Here is a 19,663-nt window from a genome sequence, read left to right on the forward strand (position 1 = left end):
ACCTACCCATGAAACGTATCTTACATATAGAATATTCAAATGTTTTGCTATATGTTTTAACTATACGTATGTCTTTACACTGCTGCGTCAAAAAACTTTGGACACCTGACCAACACAAGTATATATGGTTCTTCCCCAAACTGTTGCCACAAAGATAGAGATGACAGAAGACCTGTTCCAGCATAAAAACTCCTCTGTGCTCCATGAAGACATGGTTTGTTAAAGACGGAGTGAAAGAACTTGAATGTCTTGCTGACCTTAGCCCCACTAAACACCAGATGAACTGAAACTCTGACTTTGCCCCAGGCCTCCTCCCCCAACATTAGTGTTTCACTAAAGCTGACTGAATGGGCAAATTCCCAAAAACACGCTCTACCTCAGGGATCTTTAACTCCTGGAGGGCCAGTGTCCAAACAGTTCGGGTTTCGTTTGCTTAGACACAACTAATCTGTTAATTACTACTCTCAGTGGATGTGTTTATGTGATGAAGATCCCTGCCCCTTCTGGAATGGAGTGTTCAGAAAGGGGTGTGCTGGTCAGGTGTCCACAAACTTTTAATCCTGTGGTGTATAAATTCATATAAATTATATATATATATATATATATATATATATATATATATATATATATATATAAACATTAATAAATGTATACATATGCAGCCTCCCTCACCCCACCTTATTAGTAACATTCTGAATTCCACAAGGTGGAAAAATAATAGAAATAAAAATATTTTCTTAGCATTTATGCAATGTTGATATAACTGCATTACATAAATGCCATAGATTTGTCAGGTGCTCTATTGGATTCAGATCTGGTGGCTGGACAGGCCATTGAACTACACTGAGCTCAGTGTCATATGCTATATATTAGAGTCTCCTTTACAACGTTTGGATGCAATAAAAAAGACAAAGGAAGAAGAAATCACTGATAACCACACAAGAACATAAGCAGTTATATAAATGTTTATAATTGCATATTCCCTCACCGGCCACTTTGTTAGGATCACTGGTATAATACTGGGCTAAGTACCACCTTGTCTCTCAGTTATTCATGGCACAAATTCTTAAAGATGTTGGAAATATTGGTTCATATTGATATGACTGCATTACATAAATGCTATAGATTGGTCAGGTGCTCTATTGGATTCAGATCTGGGGGATGGGGAGGACTGTGAAATACTGTACAGTGAGCTCAGTTTGATATTGACTAGACAGCGTTATAAAAACCTTACGAACTCCTTTATAAAGTTTAAAAGCAATAAATAAATAAATAAATAAATAAATAAAAGAAGAAGGAATCACTGAACACAAGAAACTAAACAGGATCGATGGAGTGTTCACGTCATAAAGAGAAAGATAAAACAATTTTCAGTGTCCCAGTTTACCAGAATTCACCCTATATGTTGGTTATATGAGTAGATTGTGCGTTTCAGGGACAGAGTAAGACATACTACAGTGGTGCTTCTGTGCCGCCTGGAGAAGCTGAATAAACCTTATCAGGCGGGTACGACGCAAATGACGTCACAATGGTCCCGTATTTGACAACCGAAACAGGAAGTGTGTATCAAGCAAGCCCAATTGTCGGTCCCTGTTTGTTGGATTCAGTCTTCAGTGGCTAAATGGCCAAGGAGTTTCCGTCTGTGAGCGCTTCGACCATGATTAATAGTCGTGTTTCCCTCGAGGCAGAGGGTCAGAGCAGATATCCGCGCCGATACACAGGCAGCGAGCAGGTAAACCATCTAACCTCAGTTACTGTGACCACTATCTACCCTAGTTATCTGTATGTTGTCTTAAACAACACGAGGAGCTGAACATAACGATTTAAACGTCCGTATTTGTACATTGTGACCTTTGAATGTGTCGGTTGCTACGCGGAAGTGCTGCTGTTTGTCAAGTAAACGTGCAGCGAAACTGTGTGTCAATGCAAATACGACTGTTTTTTAAATTTGCCTTAGTTTTAATACACAGTCTGTGCTACAAAGTTAACTGTGTTTAGTTAATCCCTTCTCTTTATAGTTACCAAATATGACGGCTGAACAATGTCATGTAAATAGGTTCCTACGGCTCTTATCTTAACAATCTTGACTGGTACAAACTGATCAGCCATAACATTATGACCACCTGCCTAATATTGGAAAAAAAAAAAATCCCTCATTTGCCACCAGAATAGTTCCGCACTCTAATCATTATACTTGCTTTTCAACTTTAGGGAAAAAGGTTCACTTGCTGCCTAATATATCCCACCCACTTCCAGCCGCCACCGTGCAGAGATATCAACCATGTAGCTACTGTGAGAATAGCCAAGTTGTAATAGCTACAAACTGGGATGTGGGATGTTCCTGGTTTGCAGTGGGTAAGGCATACCAAAAGTGATCCAAGGAAGGAAAACTGGTGAACTGGCAATCGGATTGGCCCAGGCTCACTGATGCACATGGGGAGTGAAGTCTGGCCTGTGTAGTCAGATCCAATAGAAGAGCTCCAGTAGCTGAAATTAAGAAGGAGTTTAATGCTGGAAGTGATAAAAAGATGTCAGACCATTCATGGTCATTAATGTTTTGGTTGCAAAAGGGTGTGTTTCCCCCAAGACATTGTTTGTTAAGTGGATGTTTAGATGCTTAATAGTTCCTAGAAATAACTTTTTCTCTTTTTTTTAAAGAAATTTTTAAAACAGTTGGCAATATTTGTAGTATATGTATGTATATATATATATACACACACACATACACACACACACACACACAGCTGACTACATGTATTCCTTTTTTAAACAAACCCTTTGACTTTCTGTTTTTTTTCACTTGACATTTTTTCATTTTTTAAACAAAGTTTAAAGTTAATCAAGCTCTTCTTCCTTTGTTAGAATGACCTCAGGGCAAGAGCACGCCCTCCTGGCACCTCTCACACCATGTCTGCATCTCCGGCTGGATCAGATGCAGTACAAGAGACCGCACGAGTGGATGACTGTGAGAGGCTGGGTACTCTTTTTGGGATGGTCAATAAGTGCTTGAAAGCCATGGGCTTTGCAGAGCTCTACTTCGGGGAGAAGATTGTAGACCCTGTGGTGGTGCTTTTCTTCTGGCTGCTCCTCTGGTTCCTCGGCATCCAGGCCCTGGGTCTTGTCGGAACTCTTTGTATTATCATCATATACATCCAACAGTAGTGGCCAAAGCAGGATGGGATGATTTTGATTCTTTGTGTCTTGGCATGATCTGTGTTTCTCAGCGTAACGAATGTCTTGTTCCAATGAATAGCATTATATCATGCAATGAGTCTAGGACTCTCTCCTATCTGAGCCTCCAATGACTATATACGAGGGTGAGTTAAAAATGATCCGCCCTCTGGCTGTATAATTAATTTTAATTCAATTTTAGAAAAGACAAATACAATATTTTTTAGACATCTCATTGTTTTCAATACACTTTTTCCTTCTGTCAACAAGCTTTTGTATTCCTTTGTTAAAAATGTTCTAGGGTGAGCTGCAAGCTATGAACACACCACTATTTTCACTTCTTCACCAGTAATGATTCTCTTTAAGAAACCTTTACCATCCTTACCTTCCTTCCCTACAGAAGTGACTGAGAGGTCAGTAGCCAACAGATGTTTTAATATAACCAGAGTGCGGATAATGTTTGACTCACCCTTGTGTGTGTGTGTGTGCGCATATATACAATTGTGTAATTTGCACATACACTATGCTGTGCAAAAGTATTCAGGTTTTATGAAGTTTTATATATGCTTTAATTTTTTTTTTTTTTTTCAGAAACAAACTTTTGTGTCATCTACAATTTTGTAAATGGATGTTACTACATAGGTAGGATCAGAAAGCTGATATTGAAGGGTTGCTTGTCATCTATGCACTAATTTAGACGTTTTTGATATGTATGTTTCTTTAACGATAGTTTTATTGGATGTTGAGGAAGTACATATCTATAGCTAACATGGATGTTAATGAAGGAAGCACTTTAAGACGAGACTTTAAGATATTATTTTGTTCTACTGTATTCAAACAAAAGGACACATACCAACCTTGGAAATAGAAGGAATTAAGTTTTTTAAATTTGTTTTATCTTTAGACCCCTGGAGATGTTAGTGCATTCTCCACACAAGTGCACTAGAGGGCAACCTCTTGCTGCTCATTGGTTTCTAGAAAACCAATAAAAAAAATAGTAGAATGAACATTAAAAAGTACCAATGCATGACAAGTCATTCACAGTCTTTAACAAGAACTGTGCGTAAAACAAATAATTCCTTTTTAATGTTTATATAAATTAAGTCTTAGTCTTTATAAATATAAAGTGCGTCTGTTTGTGTCTCTATGCGCGCACACATGTGTGTGTGTATTGGGGAAGGTTACTCTATGTTGAACTTATTAGAGTGTTTTTATATATTATGCCCGGTGTTCTAGGGATAGGCTCAGGATGCATGATGATGTTAATCATGACTACTAGAGATAAATGGATTAATGAGGAATGACAATTTTCCCCTTCTGTGTTCTGCTGAGAAACACATTTGTTCACCCAAATATGATATGATTACAATATTATGAAAAGGTGTATACTCCTTTCATTGTTACATCCTTGTGATTCTAAGATTCTTTAACTGCTTTTTAAAAAATCAATTCTTGAAAATATATTCATATATATGTATATATATTCGAGTAATAACATGTCAAAAAACATGTGCTGATACTTTAAAGTTAATGCCGGGCTAAAGTCTGTTTTTTTTTTTTTTTTGTCTTTTTTTTTTTTAAAGGGTTTTTGAATAGAAAACAAGGCCATATACAGCTGCCTCGCATCTAAAAATTTATTGTGATTATTATGATTATTTGTATTTCTAACTGCAGAGTTGTTTAAGTTACAGCTGTAACATAGGCAAGCAGTATGTTTTGAATATGATTGTAATTCATTAAAATGATGAAGACAGTTCCTCTTTCTGTGTAAAATGTGATGAATAACAGTTTACAGCTGTTTCCTTTTACCTCGTTTAGCAGACTTTGTGCCATGATTTAGATTATTATTTATGCCATTAAATTTTGGAAAAATAATTTGAAAGTGGGGAAATTGTTATACCTTTTACTTCTGCATTCAACATTCATCTAAATAAAATATACTACTTTTTTAAAGATCAAATGTTTTGTTGGCTTTAAATAATAGTTTGCTATAATATTGAATAATAGATTCAGATATATGACGGATCATACACACATTGCAAAATAGCCATGTTTACAGTGTATCCAGTGAAATGCAGTATGTAGTCAGAAAATTAGTATGCGAGTGTGTGTTTGTGTGCCTGTGCGTGATTGTGGTTGAGTAGTTCATCATAGTTGGATTATCATGCAATCATAAACAACATTAAAACATGTATGGCCATGTGCATTTGGTAGTTCGATAAAAAGGTCGTAACAAGCAAACATGATTAAACAACAAAATAAGACCTCCACAGCACAGCAGGTCACCCGAACTTTGCTAAGGAAATGCATGTTAATTTAATTAGTTCAGAATTGTGTGCTATTTTACTATTTGCTTAAGCAAAAATTGGTGAAATAAAGAATGTTAATTTAGTGAACCAGCTTTTAATGTGTGGCGACACATAGACTGAATAAGCTAAAAGCAGACTCCAGTATTGTTTAGGTTTAAGGCACTGGTACTGTTCAGTAGACCTTAATTTTGTTTCATTTACACCGCTTAGCAGCTATCCAGCAGGCTTACAAAAGTGCTTAGTAGTCTCAATGGAAAAAATGTGATCATATTACAAGCTACGTAGTCATGTACCTTTCATTTCTACATTTACATTTATGTAAACCATAAATGTGTTTTTTTTTTTTTGTCTTCTGGAATTGCTGAAGACCGCATATCAAAGTCACAAAGGTTTATAATAATAATTAGTCCAGGTTTGACTTGAATGCCAATCAAATCGAACTGTGTTGTGTTTTTTTTGAGCAGTATACATTTCTCAGACACTGTTTCCTGGACAGCGCTTACAATAAGTAGTTCTGGATGTAATCATGACCACTTAAAGTATCAACTTTTCTCCTTGTTGATAATAACATTCATTTAAGTGTAATGGTGATGTTTGTTGAAAGTAAGATACACTTATCATGATGAGAATCATTCAATTTTATAATACTAAACACTAGCAAGGGTGAGAATCAACCATTCTACACTCTACTAAGGATAAGCATTACTTGAATTATTTATCATAAACACTGTTATGGATGAGAATCACTTGGAAAGCTTGGAAAGCTACATCGAAACTACTTTCCCCTGTGGAACCTTGGGGTCCTACTTTTCTAAAAAAAAAAAGTAGTAGTGTGTTTTCAGTTGTTTCAGGCTTGGCAGGGAATAAAGTAAGGACAAAAGTGCAGTTTGACTGATTTTAATAAACTCACAACACAATGCTAGTTCAAAGGTCATGGGATATGCAAACAATATAAAACAGACGGCCAATATTTAAAGTTCATAAAACAGTAGCAGAGGTCGGCAAGGTAAGACGCAAACACATAAAAGATAAAAAGAAGACACAATTACTTCTTTTTTCAACTATGTCTTTTACACAACTGTTGTTGCGTCTTTAGGCCATGAACAGAGGTAGTGATGGGAGAGATGAGACCCGGGCGAACCCCTTCACGATCTGGTGTTCTGGGACGTGTGGTATGTGTGAGGTTTAAAAAGTTCACAGTTAGCAGCTAACACTCTGACATTTTATACAGAGTACATAGATCAGACCACACTTAAACTGCATGAACTGACGGATCGGATGAGATTTAACACAATTAATGCAATCAGGTGATCTTGAATGCAAGAGCATAGCAAACCCGTTTTTAGGCTGTGCTGTGTTTTGAAAGTTGTATTTCTAAATGTTTCTGCGGATCTGCTTACATCCACTTTCCCTAGCCTTGTTGTTCTGAGGCATCGGGAAACCGTGTTGTCTTGAGCCTTTAACTAGTCAGATAGGTAAGAGCCTCCCATTGGATAAATACTGCAGAGATTAATATGTTTCAGCTGTCAGCAAATTTTTAACCCTAACTGATGCAGTGAGTAGCATCTTATTTCATAAATAACCATGTCAAACTAAAAAAAAATTCTAAAGATATTGGGACTTAACAGCTGTGTAATCTTTAGAAATGCATGTAAGGGGAAATAAAAAAAGGCTTTAATTTGATAGGGAGCATAAAGAATGGACAGTGGAGCGTTGGAAATTGGTCGTTGAGTCCAGATTTATCCTGTTCAATCATGTAGATACAAGTCTGGGGCAGTGGTTTGATCTGAGGTTGCTTCTGTTGGTCAGGTCTAGGTTCAGCAATATCATGGTCCCAACAGTAAGCTCACTACCTGAAGATACTGAATCCAGTGGATTTTCTTTCTTCCCTGATGAACATGATGACAATGCCTGGATTTATTGGGCTCCCATTGTGAAGGAGTGGTTCAGGGAGCATAAAACATCATATTTACACATGGATTGGCCACCAGAGAGTCCAGACCTTAACCCTACTGAGAATATTTGGGATGCGCTGGAGAAGACTTTATGCAGCAGTTCGTACCTTGTATTATCAACATGATCCTGGAGAGAAATAAATGTAGTGATATTCCATGAGCTCATCCAAATGATGCCAGGGTGAATGTGTGCTGTAATCAGTGTAAAAGGCACGCCAATCAAATAGAAGTGTGTGATTTAAATTTGGTCAGGCAGTGAACATGCAGCCTGAGTCAATATCGACTTTACCTAGGTACATGTCAGTGCACAGTCCTTATGTTGATTTTTATTGGCCTGCCTTTCAGCTGATTACAGCACACACTTCGCCTCTGCATCATTTGAATAAGCTGATGCAATTTAAGCTAATGCAGAGGTGGTCAAGATATGACTTTGCTAGTACCAAATTGGGAAACAAACACACAAGAAAACAGCATTAGTTTCAGAAATGAACAACCCTAATAGTTTGGAATGTAAAAAAAAAAAAAAGAAGAGATTTAATAAAATTAGTAGAACAAAAAAGCAGAGTGAATATTTATGTGCCCACTTATGCACCAATCAGCCACAACACTTTTTTTCATAACACTAGAAAAAAAGTTCCTGCTGGCCATGATAGAAATCTTGTTGTATACTGTATAGGGCTTAGCAAGCAAAGTTATTGACCTGGCCTCTAAATTCCTCAGATCTCAATCTGATTGAGCATCCATAGAAAGTGCCATACAAAGAAGATCAATCCATGGAGGGCCCAACCTTGCAACCCATAGCAACCCATAGCACCCGAAGGATCCACTGCTAACATCCTGGTGCCAGAAACCACAGCACACAGTCAAGGGTCTTGTGGCGCCATCACGCACAGAACAGTCCTGATGGCACAATACTGGGCTTAATGTGTTAGGTTTTAATGTTATTGCTGATTGGTGTATCACGAGCCTGTTGAATATTTATTGTCAACTCTAAATGATAAAATTCAGGTTTGAACCACTGAAAAACAGAGAAGGAATCATAATTTGCTTGTTTTTTGCAGTTTGAGGTGAATGAATCATCTGTGTATGATCAGAAAAGCTGATGATGAACATTGAGTTACAAAAAGTAATTAATTTCAAGCAGATTTTTATTAGAGAAACAATTGTTCTACACTATTTAACAAACACTCACAAGTTACGCAACCCAGATACTGTTATATTTTAAAATGTTGGTAGAGGAAACATAATCAAAAATCTTGCAAAGAAAACAAGTGTAAAACAATACCCATAAGCCATATTTCGCAAGCATTTTGCATCTTATGTGATGTAATTTTACTGTAAAACAAATGAGAGTAAACTGTATATACAGTAGGTCTCATGGAAAAAGAATAGAGCATCAGTGATATACTGTACGTCTGCATTTAAAATAATGCCTGTATTGTTGTGTTTGTATGAAAGACCTAGCCTTAAACCTTCCCTTAAAAGGCTCAGCTGAGACACATTGGCTAGTGCATGAAAATGAAAGATTAAAGTCACCAGATTTAAAAGATTGCATAACTCTAAATGTCATGCATGCAAGTTTCAGTGTAGTAACTACTATAAAATCACCCAGATGTTGGCTCCTATTCTTACATAGTTTTAGAGCTGTCTCAGCCAGTATGATGTAAAAAAAAAATGGGAAGAAAAGGAATGGAAAAAGTCTCTAGTTATACTGGTACAGTATATCAGAAATGGAGGAGCTCCTGCAAGCAGAGCAGAATGCTACAGGGTGGGAAATATTCAGCACTTTATCATTTACAATTGTTTATCAGCATGGTTACTTATTACAAGGTAAAAAAAAAGCCAGCTCAAGCTTAAAAACAAGTTTCTATGTTGTGTGAAAATATGTAGCTCCATTGATTCATTACAAAAGCCTTTGTATGACTTCTGACTCCAGGCACAATGCATCTCTTCCCTAATCCTAGCTACCATATGGCTCTTATCACAAGCTATTATCATAGGTTATACATAAATCATTAAACAAAAAAATAGTTATATATTTATAGTATTTCAGCAACGTGACATTTGTTAAGCTTCCTATAAATCTGTTGGATAGCCTGAAGCTCCTCCTTAGAGAGAGTTAGTGGAAGGTGGTCCCGCCTTATAGCGATTTTGGCCTTGTATATATAATTGTGAGCCGAACACTTTTTGCTCTCTTTCGTTCTCCCTCTCTCCTTTTCTTTCTCAGTTGAAGTGACAGCAATAAGACATGGCCACTGCAGGAAAGGTATGGTTAGTTTCCTCTTTATGTTGTATTAATAGCTGCTCTTTGTATCTGAAAGTTTGATTTGAATTTACCTTTCTAAGCTTATTAGTTAAATCCTGCCATAATCAATTGGCTACGTTTCAGTTTAAAAAAACTTACAGTAACCAAGGCTTTGATTATTTTTGATTATAAATCAGCAACATGGTTTTAAAAAGTTCTTATAGACTGCATACAGTCCTACAGTAGCAATCATGGTCTGATTTTTTTCTGAGATTCTGTATTTTGACAAAATGTAAAAGTGCTACTTTACCCTTTGTTGCATAATCTCTTTCCTATCTCTTGATTTTGACATAATGTACTGTATATTTTTCTTTAATTTGGGAAGCACAATGTAACAACCTACATGATCAACCTAGTTTTGAAGTATCAAATGTTACTGCGTTTAGATTTTTAATTCATGTTAAATATGACATAATTACATTGGACATAAAGGAAAATACAGTATAAGAAAATGTGAAGCCGGAGTTGATGTAGATAAAAAGACCCCCGCCCTCCCGAAGGATGTTCTTAGAAACACAATAAGAGTTGCTGAAAACCAGGCCCACCATCAGTACTTACAGTACCCAATACTAAAGCTGGAACATCAGGAATCCATTTAATATTAAACTCTGTTGTGAAATCTCACTTATAACCTCCACCAAAGACAAACATTGCTCAAGAGGCGAAAACAGACGCTTGGAGAGTTTCCATGAATTGTCAGGGATCAGTAAATCTGCAGAGTGCATAACCATATATTTAAATATGCCTGTGAGGAACACAGTCTCAGTTCAGTACACCACAATATTGTGCATGTGTGTGTTTCTAGGTTATTAAATGTCGGGCTGCTGTAGCTTGGGAGCCCAATACTCCTCTAGTGATAGAAGAGATTGAAGTGGCTCCACCTCAAAAGAATGAAATACGTATCAAGGTTGGACATTTCTTTTTCATGACTTTAACTGTTGCTTTAATAAATAACACATATAAATTATTTTATTATTTTTTCATTTATGAACGTTTTTTTTTTAAACTGGGGCACGAGGCATACTAAGAACCTGTCCTGTCTGGTAGGTAATCGCTACCGGTGTTTGTCACACCGACTTGTACCATCTATTTGAGGGAAAGCATAAAGATGGCTTTCCTGCTGTCCTTGGACATGAGGGGGCTGGCGTGGTGGAGAGTGTTGGACCTGGAGTAACCGAGTTCAAACCAGGTAAGTGCACCTAAAAGTTCACAATTCGCTCTGCTTCTCTGGATTGCTCCTGCTTGCTTGCCTGTAGTGTACTGACCTCTGCTGTGCATGATCATGTTTTTTTGAAGGTGATAAGGTCATTCCCCTCTTCATCTCCCAGTGTAGAGAGTGCAAGTTTTGTAAGAACCCAAAGACTAACCTCTGTGAGCATGGCTGGTAAGAAAACAACACAAGTACACAATGCAGGCAGAGTAGTGGGCAAGATACATGTTTAGCCATGTATGTACTGTAACATGTAAACAGGACACTTTAACATAGCAAACTCTAACAGAGGTTGTTATGTAATTTATGCAACATTTATGCAACAAGTTGTAATTCAAGTCCCATTGACTAAAGATTTGTATTAAATAAATAAAGGTAAATGTTGAAGGGACAGTGAACTTGTTTGTACACAGGTCTAGTGACCGATATTCTCAGATGTCAGAAACCACAACACGCTTCTCCTGTCGTGGTAAGCCTGTCCTGCAGTTCATGGGCACCAGCACCTTCTCTGAGTACACAGTCATGAACCAGATTGCTGTGGCGAAGGTCCATGATGATGCTCGAATGGACCGCGTTTGTCTGCTTGGCTGTGGGATTTCCACTGGCTATGGGGCAGCAATCAACACCGCCAAGGCACGTATAGTGCTGTTTTTTTCCTACATATTAGAATATTTCATTTAGAGTTAAATACCATGCAGAGTGAAATACCATACAAAAATATGTAAATACCAAGTATCTCTTAGCATCATTTAGTACACACATAGGAAAGAGGTAGGAATAGGTGCACAAGAAACAAGGATCAAGAATATTGTCAAGCAAAGCAGTTTAAAGAATTTGGGAGAGCTTCAAGTGGAGGGAGGTTGTAATAAGTGCATCAAGAGCCATCATCAGGAAATAGGCTACAACTGTTGCATTAATAGTTTCAAGCGACCCCTGAACCAGAAATAATGTCAGAAGCATCTTACCTTGGCTTTGGCGGAAAAGAACTAGACCATTGATCCAAAGTCCTCTTTCTGCATGTAAGTAAACTTTGCATTTCATTTGGATATCAAGGTCCTATAGTCTGGAAAAAGAGTACAATGGCAAATAATCCAAGTTGGTTGAAAGTCCAGTGTGGAGTTTCCACAGGTGGTGATGATTTGGGGTGCTACAGTATGTCATCTGCTGGTGTTGGTCCACTGTGTTTTATCAAGTCCAAAGTATCTATTAGGAGATTTAATAGCACTTCTTGCTTCTGACAAGCTTTATGGAGATGCTGATTAGCACTGGCCCACAGTGTGAAAACTAGAACTAACTAGTTTGCTGACGATGATATTACTGTGCTTGTTTGGCCAGGTAACTTTCCTGACCTGATATTCTATAGGGAATCGTCAACAGGACGATGAGAAACTCTCGACCCAACAATACAAAGGAGCTGAAGGCTCTGTAATAAAGGAGCCATGACCAAGTATTGATTGCATAAATTAACATACATTTTTAGAATTTCTGTATTGTGAATCATTTTATGGTTGTTCTTCAGGAATATTCTAATATTTTGAGATACTGGATTATCATGAGCAATTTGGAAATACTTAACTTTACATGTAATTGTAATCTAAAATATATAAGACTTTCACTTTTTAAATCACAAATTTTACTTTATAATAATGTTCTAATATTTTGAGATGCACTGTACTGTATATGACTATAGGTAGAGCCCGGGTCAGTGTGCGCAGTGTTCGGGCTTGGTGCCGTAGGCCTTGCTGCAGTAATGGGATGTAAGAATGCTGGAGCTTCCAGGATAATCGCTGTGGACATAAATGAACAGAAGTTCGAAAAGGCAAAGGTACTTGGAGCCACTGAATTTGTGAACCCTAAATCACACAATAAGCCTGTGAGTGAGGTTCTGGCAGAAATGACCAATGGAGGTGTGGATTTCTCCCTGGAGTGTGTGGGCAATGTGGCTGTTATGGTAAGCTGTGATAACACTTTTGTGCATTGGTCTTTTTCTTATGACAAAATTAAACAGAATTATTATTATTAATATTATTATTATTATTTATTGATTTTAATTTTTTTAAGAGGACTGCACTTGAGTCGTGTGTTAAAGGATGGGGGGTGAGTGTGCTGGTTGGCTGGACAGATGTTAGTGACTTCTCTGCACGACCAATTCAGCTAATTGCTGGAAAAACCTGGAAGGGATCACTTTTCGGAGGTAACCTGGTGAATACTAACATTAACCAAAGGCTACTGAATGGAAATGTTGTTTTTTTTTTTTATCTTTGTATATCTGTGTGTCTCAGGCTTTAAGAGCAAGGATTCTGTTCCCAAGCTAGTCCTAGACTACATGGCTGGCCGCATAAAGCTGGATGAATTTGTGACTCATACTATGGGTCTTGAGCAAGTCAATGATGCCATTGAACTCATGAAAAAAGGAGGATGGTAAATACATTATCATTCAACTGCTTTTAAATATCTTGACTTTAAAAAAAAAAAATTAACAATAATTTCCTTTATTATAGCATTCGAACCATCCTGAATGTGTCAAAGTAAGAAGGGCAGAGGGCCCAAAAACCACAGCTATTTGACACCAAGACAGAAGTCCTTACTACTTCTCCCATGTCTTCTGCTTATCATTCTTTATCTTTTAACAAGCTTTCAAATTAGGCATTTTGTCTTTTAAAGGGTTTCATAATCTAAAATGTAAGAATACTCAGAAAATGTGTTTAATGTTAGTTACTTGATGTTATAATGTTAGTACCCAATTATACTCAATTAGTGTATTTAACATGCATGCCATTATAAGCCTATAATCCACCAACTGGAATTGTCCAGATATTATTATATAATAATTATATAAATCCTACAGAGTGGATATGTAAAATAGATGCATGTGCTAATAAAAATACAAACACAATTATGTTTCTGCATTTAATTTTATGAGTTCATTCCATTCACACCAACATGTTTATAAAAATCAAAAGCCGAAAAGTTACTTATAGAATGACCTGGGAGAATCGGCCAAACGCTAAGCTCCAAAAAAATGTTAGCTCATTTTTCTTTTGTGTAAATACATTTTGAACCCGACTCCATGTCCTTAACCAACATGAGAAAATTGTTTTATATATATCTTTGGAGGACTGAAGCCAACTGACAGGCTCTAATTCAAACAATGTTTTGCAAATACAAACTCAAGCCTGAACATCAAATTCAAGACATGTACAGCTGTACATCCTCAATTATTTTAACAATCCAAAAAAGGAATAATTCCTTATATATTTCAGTAGAATTGTTTGAACACTAACCATTGATTGTATAATAAGATTGGCTCCAGCTGCCAGAAATCTCCCTGGATAAACATTTCCCAATTTGAACTAGTGAGTTACCAAACAAACCATGTTTCATGCAGAGCTCATAGTAAATAATAAAGTTCTTGAAAATGACTAGACAGAGAAGGGGTCATAGAAAAGGACAGTTGCTGAATAAATTACACTAAACATTTTATTAATGTAGAATTAAGCTTTTGCAAGTTTGTATAAACAATATCTCAAACTGGACCTTGACAAATAACACACAGACACACATAGGTTACTCACAGGTTTCAGGTTTCACATTAGGGTGAAAAAACACAATCCACAGGGAAAATTTACAACTTGACTCAGTGAATGGCAGGTCAATAACCCAGCAATGTTAGATCAACCCCGTAGACCAGTTCACTTACTACTACATTAGCCAATCACAAATGAATTACACCCTCACATATCATTTATTTAAACAAGTTACAACAGAAGGGTCTGATGCACTCTGGTAGAACTTTATAAAACATTGTGTATAGTGAGGCACTCTGTAATCAGAAAAATGTGGACAGGTTTATTTTGGATAAACCAGAAAGGAAAGAAAAAAATGAAGAAGGATGTGATTAATTAGCCTGTTTGGTATCATTTGGAAACACATGACATTGCTTACCATTCATACTTGGACACACACACAGTATCCTGAACTTACACGCCTCATTTTATTAACTGTGTGCGCATGTACACACACACACACACAAACACACACACACATCCTCCAAACAAACGGTGGTGGCACTGGATGGTCGATGGTTGGTACCTTCCAGTCTGATCAGATCCAAGTTGAGTCCTACGATTGTTTAGATGACAAATTCATGAATAAACAAATCTGCGCTTCCACATAACTATGGCCACTTGGCCAATAATCTTCTGCCCAACAGAGAACCACAACAGGATTGGCTGATCAGTGACAGGGGCGGAGCAGATGTGTCCACTGCTGGAAGGGCCTGTGTTCTCACCCGAGCATGTTACATCTGTGACAGGAAGTGAGCACGACATTTTCATTCAGTTGACGAGTGAGAATCTCACAACCTGTTTCGGTCACCAGAAGTGTGTGTTCAAACTGGGCAGAGCGTTTCCCATCTCGAGTAACAGCTGTCCAACCATCTGGCCATGTCTCATCCTGCCAACCACCTGCGTAGAGGAGAGGGCCAAGTTTATAAACATTCAAAGCATACTTGGAAAGAAAAAAACCTGGAAGGTTTCTGATGTTTTAGACACATGCTTACTTTTTGGCCCAACCCAAATTCTTATGAACTGGTATCAACAGTGCATTGTCTGCTTTTAGATAACTGGTTCTACTAATTATTGGTAATGGTTGAAGAGAACAATTCCAACACACACATATCCTACTCACAGTCCTGAGCCATCTGGATTCAGAAAGGGAACTTCTGTCAAAAGGCTGCTTGTTGATTACAACTGAGTATTTAATATTTAATCCCCTCTAAACTCACCACCAAATTGGAGGCCCTGGATTCATGGAACTTCCTGAAAGGCATACCATAAGCAATATAGGTGAGCAGACTAATCTAACCCTCCTTCATTCTCAGCAGTTGATCTTGCTCAATGTTATTAACAGAGTATAATATATACTTTACTGTTATGACAAGAATGTCTACTAGGAGAAAATTAAATGCCCGCAGATCTGATGCCAGCACAAAAGCCTGTTTCTTTCCCTCACAACACAAAGAAATTGATAGGTGACCACAGAACATATCAGAGAGGATCTACCACCTTAATAATCAACTGTCTGCCAGTGGAGACCGGACAGGTTGTGATACCTTGGTGCCCACATTACGCATAACTTATATTCCTGTCACTCTAGCATCTTGGTGAGGAATGCCCATCAACATCTTTACCACCTTAGATGCTTACGGGACTTAACACTATCTTCTGAGGTGCCAAAGAATTATTATAACTGCTGCATCAAGAACTGACAGAAAGCATGATACCCTGGCTTTAGAACAGCATCACACTAGATAGTCAGGCTTTCCAAAAGGTGGTGTGATCAGCTGAGTACACAATCCACACTAAGCTCTTTGACCTGAAATGTACTGAATATACAGCAAGTTGTGCTGGACCTAGACCTGGAAGATAGTAAAGGATCTCAGCCATCTGATCAATGGACTGTTCTCATACGCAGTCAGGTAAGCTCAGTGTTACACACCTCCTCTACTGTTTTGATGCAGTAAAGGTACTTGTTGTCTCCCCTCTCCCGGGCTGAACGTCCAGAACCTCTGTGTGATGATGTTCTTTCTTTGATCACACCTCAAAGGAGCTCTTTTTCCTTTTTTCTAGCAGGTCTCCGATGGCCCAGATTACTTTCTGTTTCTTTCCTTGCAGCATTACAGATAGTTGCTGAACAGGAATGTGTAATAAGACATGGCCATTGCAGGAAAGGTACGTCTCATTTCTGTTGTATCAATAGCTGCTCTTTGCATCTGAAAGATTGATATGAATTCATCCTACTAAGCTTGTTGGTTAGATCCTGCCATGAAAAATTGGTTAAGGTTCAGTTTAAGAAACTTACAGTAACCTAGTGTTTAAATACAGTACCACACTTATTGCCACTGCATAATGTGGAACATGTTTAAAGAAATTGATTGCAGCTACAGTGGCAAACATAATTCTGTATTTTGCCAAAACATGCAATTATTAACCTAAATTTTAATTGGATATTAAGTGTTATTGCATTTATTGCTTTTTAAATTCAAGTTAAATATGACACCAATGTTATATTGGACATACTGAAAAATATGAAGCATCAACAGAAGGATGTTCTTAGAAAAACAATAAGATCTGCTGATAACCAGTTCCACCATCAGTAACCCATTTAATATTAAACAAACTTGTAAAATGCAGTGTGCATAACCATATTTCACTATGCCTGTGAGGAAGAAAGTCTCCAGTACACCAGTACAAAATTGTGCTGTTTCTAAGTGATTAAATGTCGAGCTGCTGTAGCTTGGGAGCCCAATACACTTCTTGTGATAGAGGAGATTGAAGTGGCTCCACCCCAAAAGAATGAAATACATTTCAAGGTTGGACATTTTTTCTTCATGACTTGAAGACTGCTGTTACTTTTATAAAAACATCTGTTTAAAATTAAACTTAATTTCTAAAGATTATATACTTTTTTAACTGAGCCATGAGGTGTACCATGATCCTGTCCTGTCTGGTAGGTAATCGCTACCGGTGTTTGTCACACAAACTTGTATCATCTATATGAGGGAAAGCATAAGGACGGATTTCCTGTTGTACTTGGACATGAGGCGGCAGGCGTGGTAGAGAGTGTTGGACCTGGAGTCACAAATTCAAACCAGGCAGAGAACACCTAAAAGTTTGCTTCTCTGGATTGCTCCTGCTTGCTTGCCTGTAGTGTACTGACCCCTGCTGTGCATGATCATGTTTTTTGAAGGTGATAAGGTCATTTCCCCCTTCCTCTCTCAGTGTAGAGAGTGCAAGTTTTGTAAGAACCTAAAGACTAACCTGTGTGAGCGTGGCTGGTAAGAAAACGACACAAGTACACAATGCGTTGTCATGAATTCAGCCTTGGAGGCTCCTCTTAGATCACCACCAGAGGGAACGATCACCGGAGGACTAGTTTCAATTCGGACTCCATTACCCACAACCCCGTTCCTGGGGCTAATCACCAGCACAGGCGTCAACCATTACCCACAGACTTTAAATAGCCTGCTCACGCTCACCACCTCGCAAAGTCTTGTTTTGCTGCTGCTGACATGCTGCATGCGTTTATTCCTGTTTGATCTCTCGTTGCCATCCCAATTGTCTTTTGACTACCTGCCGCCTGCCTTTCCACCCTCGCTTCGTTTATTGGACCACTGGACCGCCGCCTGCCATTATTCCGTTGCCTGGACTTTGATTAAAACACTAATTTGTCTACATTGCTTGTATTGTTCCAGCTTGACCTAAGACTACAAAAAGGAAAATGTGCCTCAGTTGATCGTTGCATATCTCTATGTCTCAGGCTTTAAGCGCAAGGATTCTGTTCCCAAGCTAGTCCTAGACTACATGGCTGGTCGTATAAAGCTGGATGAATTCGTTACTCATACTATAAGTGTTGCCATTGAACTCGTAAAAAAGGAGAATGGTAAATGGATTATCGTTCGTTTAAATATCTTGATTTAAAATGATTATTTATGTAACACTCATTTCCTTTCTTATAGCATTCGAACCATCCTGAATGTGTCTTAGTGATAGAGGCAAAGCGACCAAAAACCACAGCTACTTGACACCAAGGTCCTTACTACTTCTGCCATGTCTTCTGCTAATCATTCTTCATCTTTTCACAAGCTTTCAAATTGGGCATTTTGTCTTTAAAAGGGTTTATAATATAAAATTTAGAAATACTTAGAAAATGTGTTTAATGTTTGTACTTCTGTTTACTCTGTTAACATATTTAACCTGCATGCCATTATAAGCTTATAACCCACCAAGTGGAATTAGATTTTCCAGTCCAATTATAATGTGATTATATAAATCCTACAGAGTGGATACTGTTATATAAAATAGTTACCCGTGCTAATAAAAATGCAAATGCAATTATATTTTACATTTTATGAGCTCATCCCATTTATACTAAGACATTTATAAGAATGGGAAGCCTTCTTAAGTGATTAATAAAATGACTTGATAAAATCTGCCAAATGCTAAGCTTCAAAGAAATTTCCTTTTGTGGAACTCCCTTCTGAAACCTTAAACAACACGAGGAAGTGCATGCGTCTCAGTCACATGCATATCTTAAGGACTGAAGCCAACTGACAAGCTCTAATCCAAATACGTTAGTTAAAATTATCCGCACTCCAGTTATATCAAATTTGCACAAAAAAGAGTGTAGTGATTTCTTTTTTTTTTTGTGGTCTGTGGGTGTACATAGTTCAGAAACAGGGAGGGCTTAAGGTGGGGTACAACCTGGACAGAGTGCCAATCCATCACAGGGCACACACATACACACACTGACATACTTATGCACACACTATGGGCAATCTGAAAATGCCAATTAACCTAATCTGCATGTCTTTGGACTGTGGGAGGAAACTGGAGTACACGGAGAGAAAACCCACCAACCATAGAAAAAACATGCAAACTGCATGCACACGGAGGAAGGAATTGAACATAGCCAGGAATCCAACCCAGACCCTGGAAGTGCAAGGTGACTGTGCTGCCATATTTGTCTTTTCTAAAAGTTAATTACAATAGATTGTACAGCCAGAGTGCAGATACTTTTTGACTGACCCTTGACCATCTGAATCTTGATCGGCAAATTCAAAACATCCTCTGTAGATTCTGAAGCATTTTAACAATAAAAAAAAGGAATAATTCCTTAGACATTTCAGTAGAGTTTTTACTCTAACTATTGA

At 37.7% G+C, this 19,663-nt stretch overlaps 3 protein-coding genes across 3 annotated transcripts in view; 2 read left to right on the forward strand and 1 right to left on the reverse strand.

Moving 5' to 3' along the window:
- Positions 1-1,544: 1,544 nt before the first annotated feature.
- On the forward strand, positions 1,545-4,927 carry fam241a (family with sequence similarity 241 member A). The gene is made up of 2 exons (XM_053502986.1): positions 1,545-1,732; positions 2,863-4,927. The coding sequence occupies exons 1-2, from the start codon at positions 1,622-1,624 to the stop codon at positions 3,160-3,162; spliced, it is 411 nt and encodes a 136-aa protein (XP_053358961.1). The 5' UTR covers positions 1,545-1,621; the 3' UTR covers positions 3,163-4,927.
- Positions 4,928-9,586: 4,659 nt separating this feature from the next.
- LOC128529463 (alcohol dehydrogenase 1-like) lies at positions 9,587-13,846 on the forward strand. The gene is made up of 9 exons (XM_053502984.1): positions 9,587-9,701; positions 10,546-10,647; positions 10,788-10,929; positions 11,037-11,124; positions 11,364-11,587; positions 12,645-12,901; positions 13,012-13,144; positions 13,233-13,371; positions 13,452-13,846. The coding sequence occupies exons 1-9, from the start codon at positions 9,684-9,686 to the stop codon at positions 13,480-13,482; spliced, it is 1,134 nt and encodes a 377-aa protein (XP_053358959.1). The 5' UTR covers positions 9,587-9,683; the 3' UTR covers positions 13,483-13,846.
- Positions 13,847-15,222: 1,376 nt separating this feature from the next.
- The window catches only part of metap1 (methionyl aminopeptidase 1), a 30,657-nt gene continuing 26,216 nt past the window's right edge, over positions 15,223-19,663 (reverse strand). Inside the window, exon 11 of the mRNA XM_053502982.1 lies at positions 15,223-15,416. Coding sequence (XP_053358957.1) covers positions 15,238-15,416 — 179 coding nt within the window. The 3' untranslated portion in view covers positions 15,223-15,237. The remainder of the gene's footprint in view (positions 15,417-19,663) is intronic.

The sequence above is a fragment of the Clarias gariepinus genome, chromosome 8 (genome assembly GCF_024256425.1).
Source record: "Clarias gariepinus isolate MV-2021 ecotype Netherlands chromosome 8, CGAR_prim_01v2, whole genome shotgun sequence".
In the NCBI taxonomy this organism is placed as follows: domain Eukaryota; kingdom Metazoa; phylum Chordata; class Actinopteri; order Siluriformes; family Clariidae; genus Clarias; species Clarias gariepinus.

Bases quoted from the DNA above. Each gene is read 5' to 3' on its own strand.
- fam241a (XM_053502986.1), top strand. From the start codon at position 1,622: ATGGCCAAGGAGTTTCCGTCTGTGAGCGCTTCGACCATGATTAATAGT. The intron at 1,733-2,862 runs GTAAACCATCTA...TTCCTTTGTTAG, and splicing joins GATACACAGGCAGCGAGCAG to AATGACCTCAGGGCAAGAGC.
- LOC128529463 (XM_053502984.1), top strand. The intron at 11,588-12,644 runs GTATAGTGCTGT...GACTATAGGTAG, and splicing joins AATCAACACCGCCAAGGCAC to AGCCCGGGTCAGTGTGCGCA. The intron at 12,902-13,011 runs GTAAGCTGTGAT...AATTTTTTTAAG, and splicing joins TGGGCAATGTGGCTGTTATG to AGGACTGCACTTGAGTCGTG.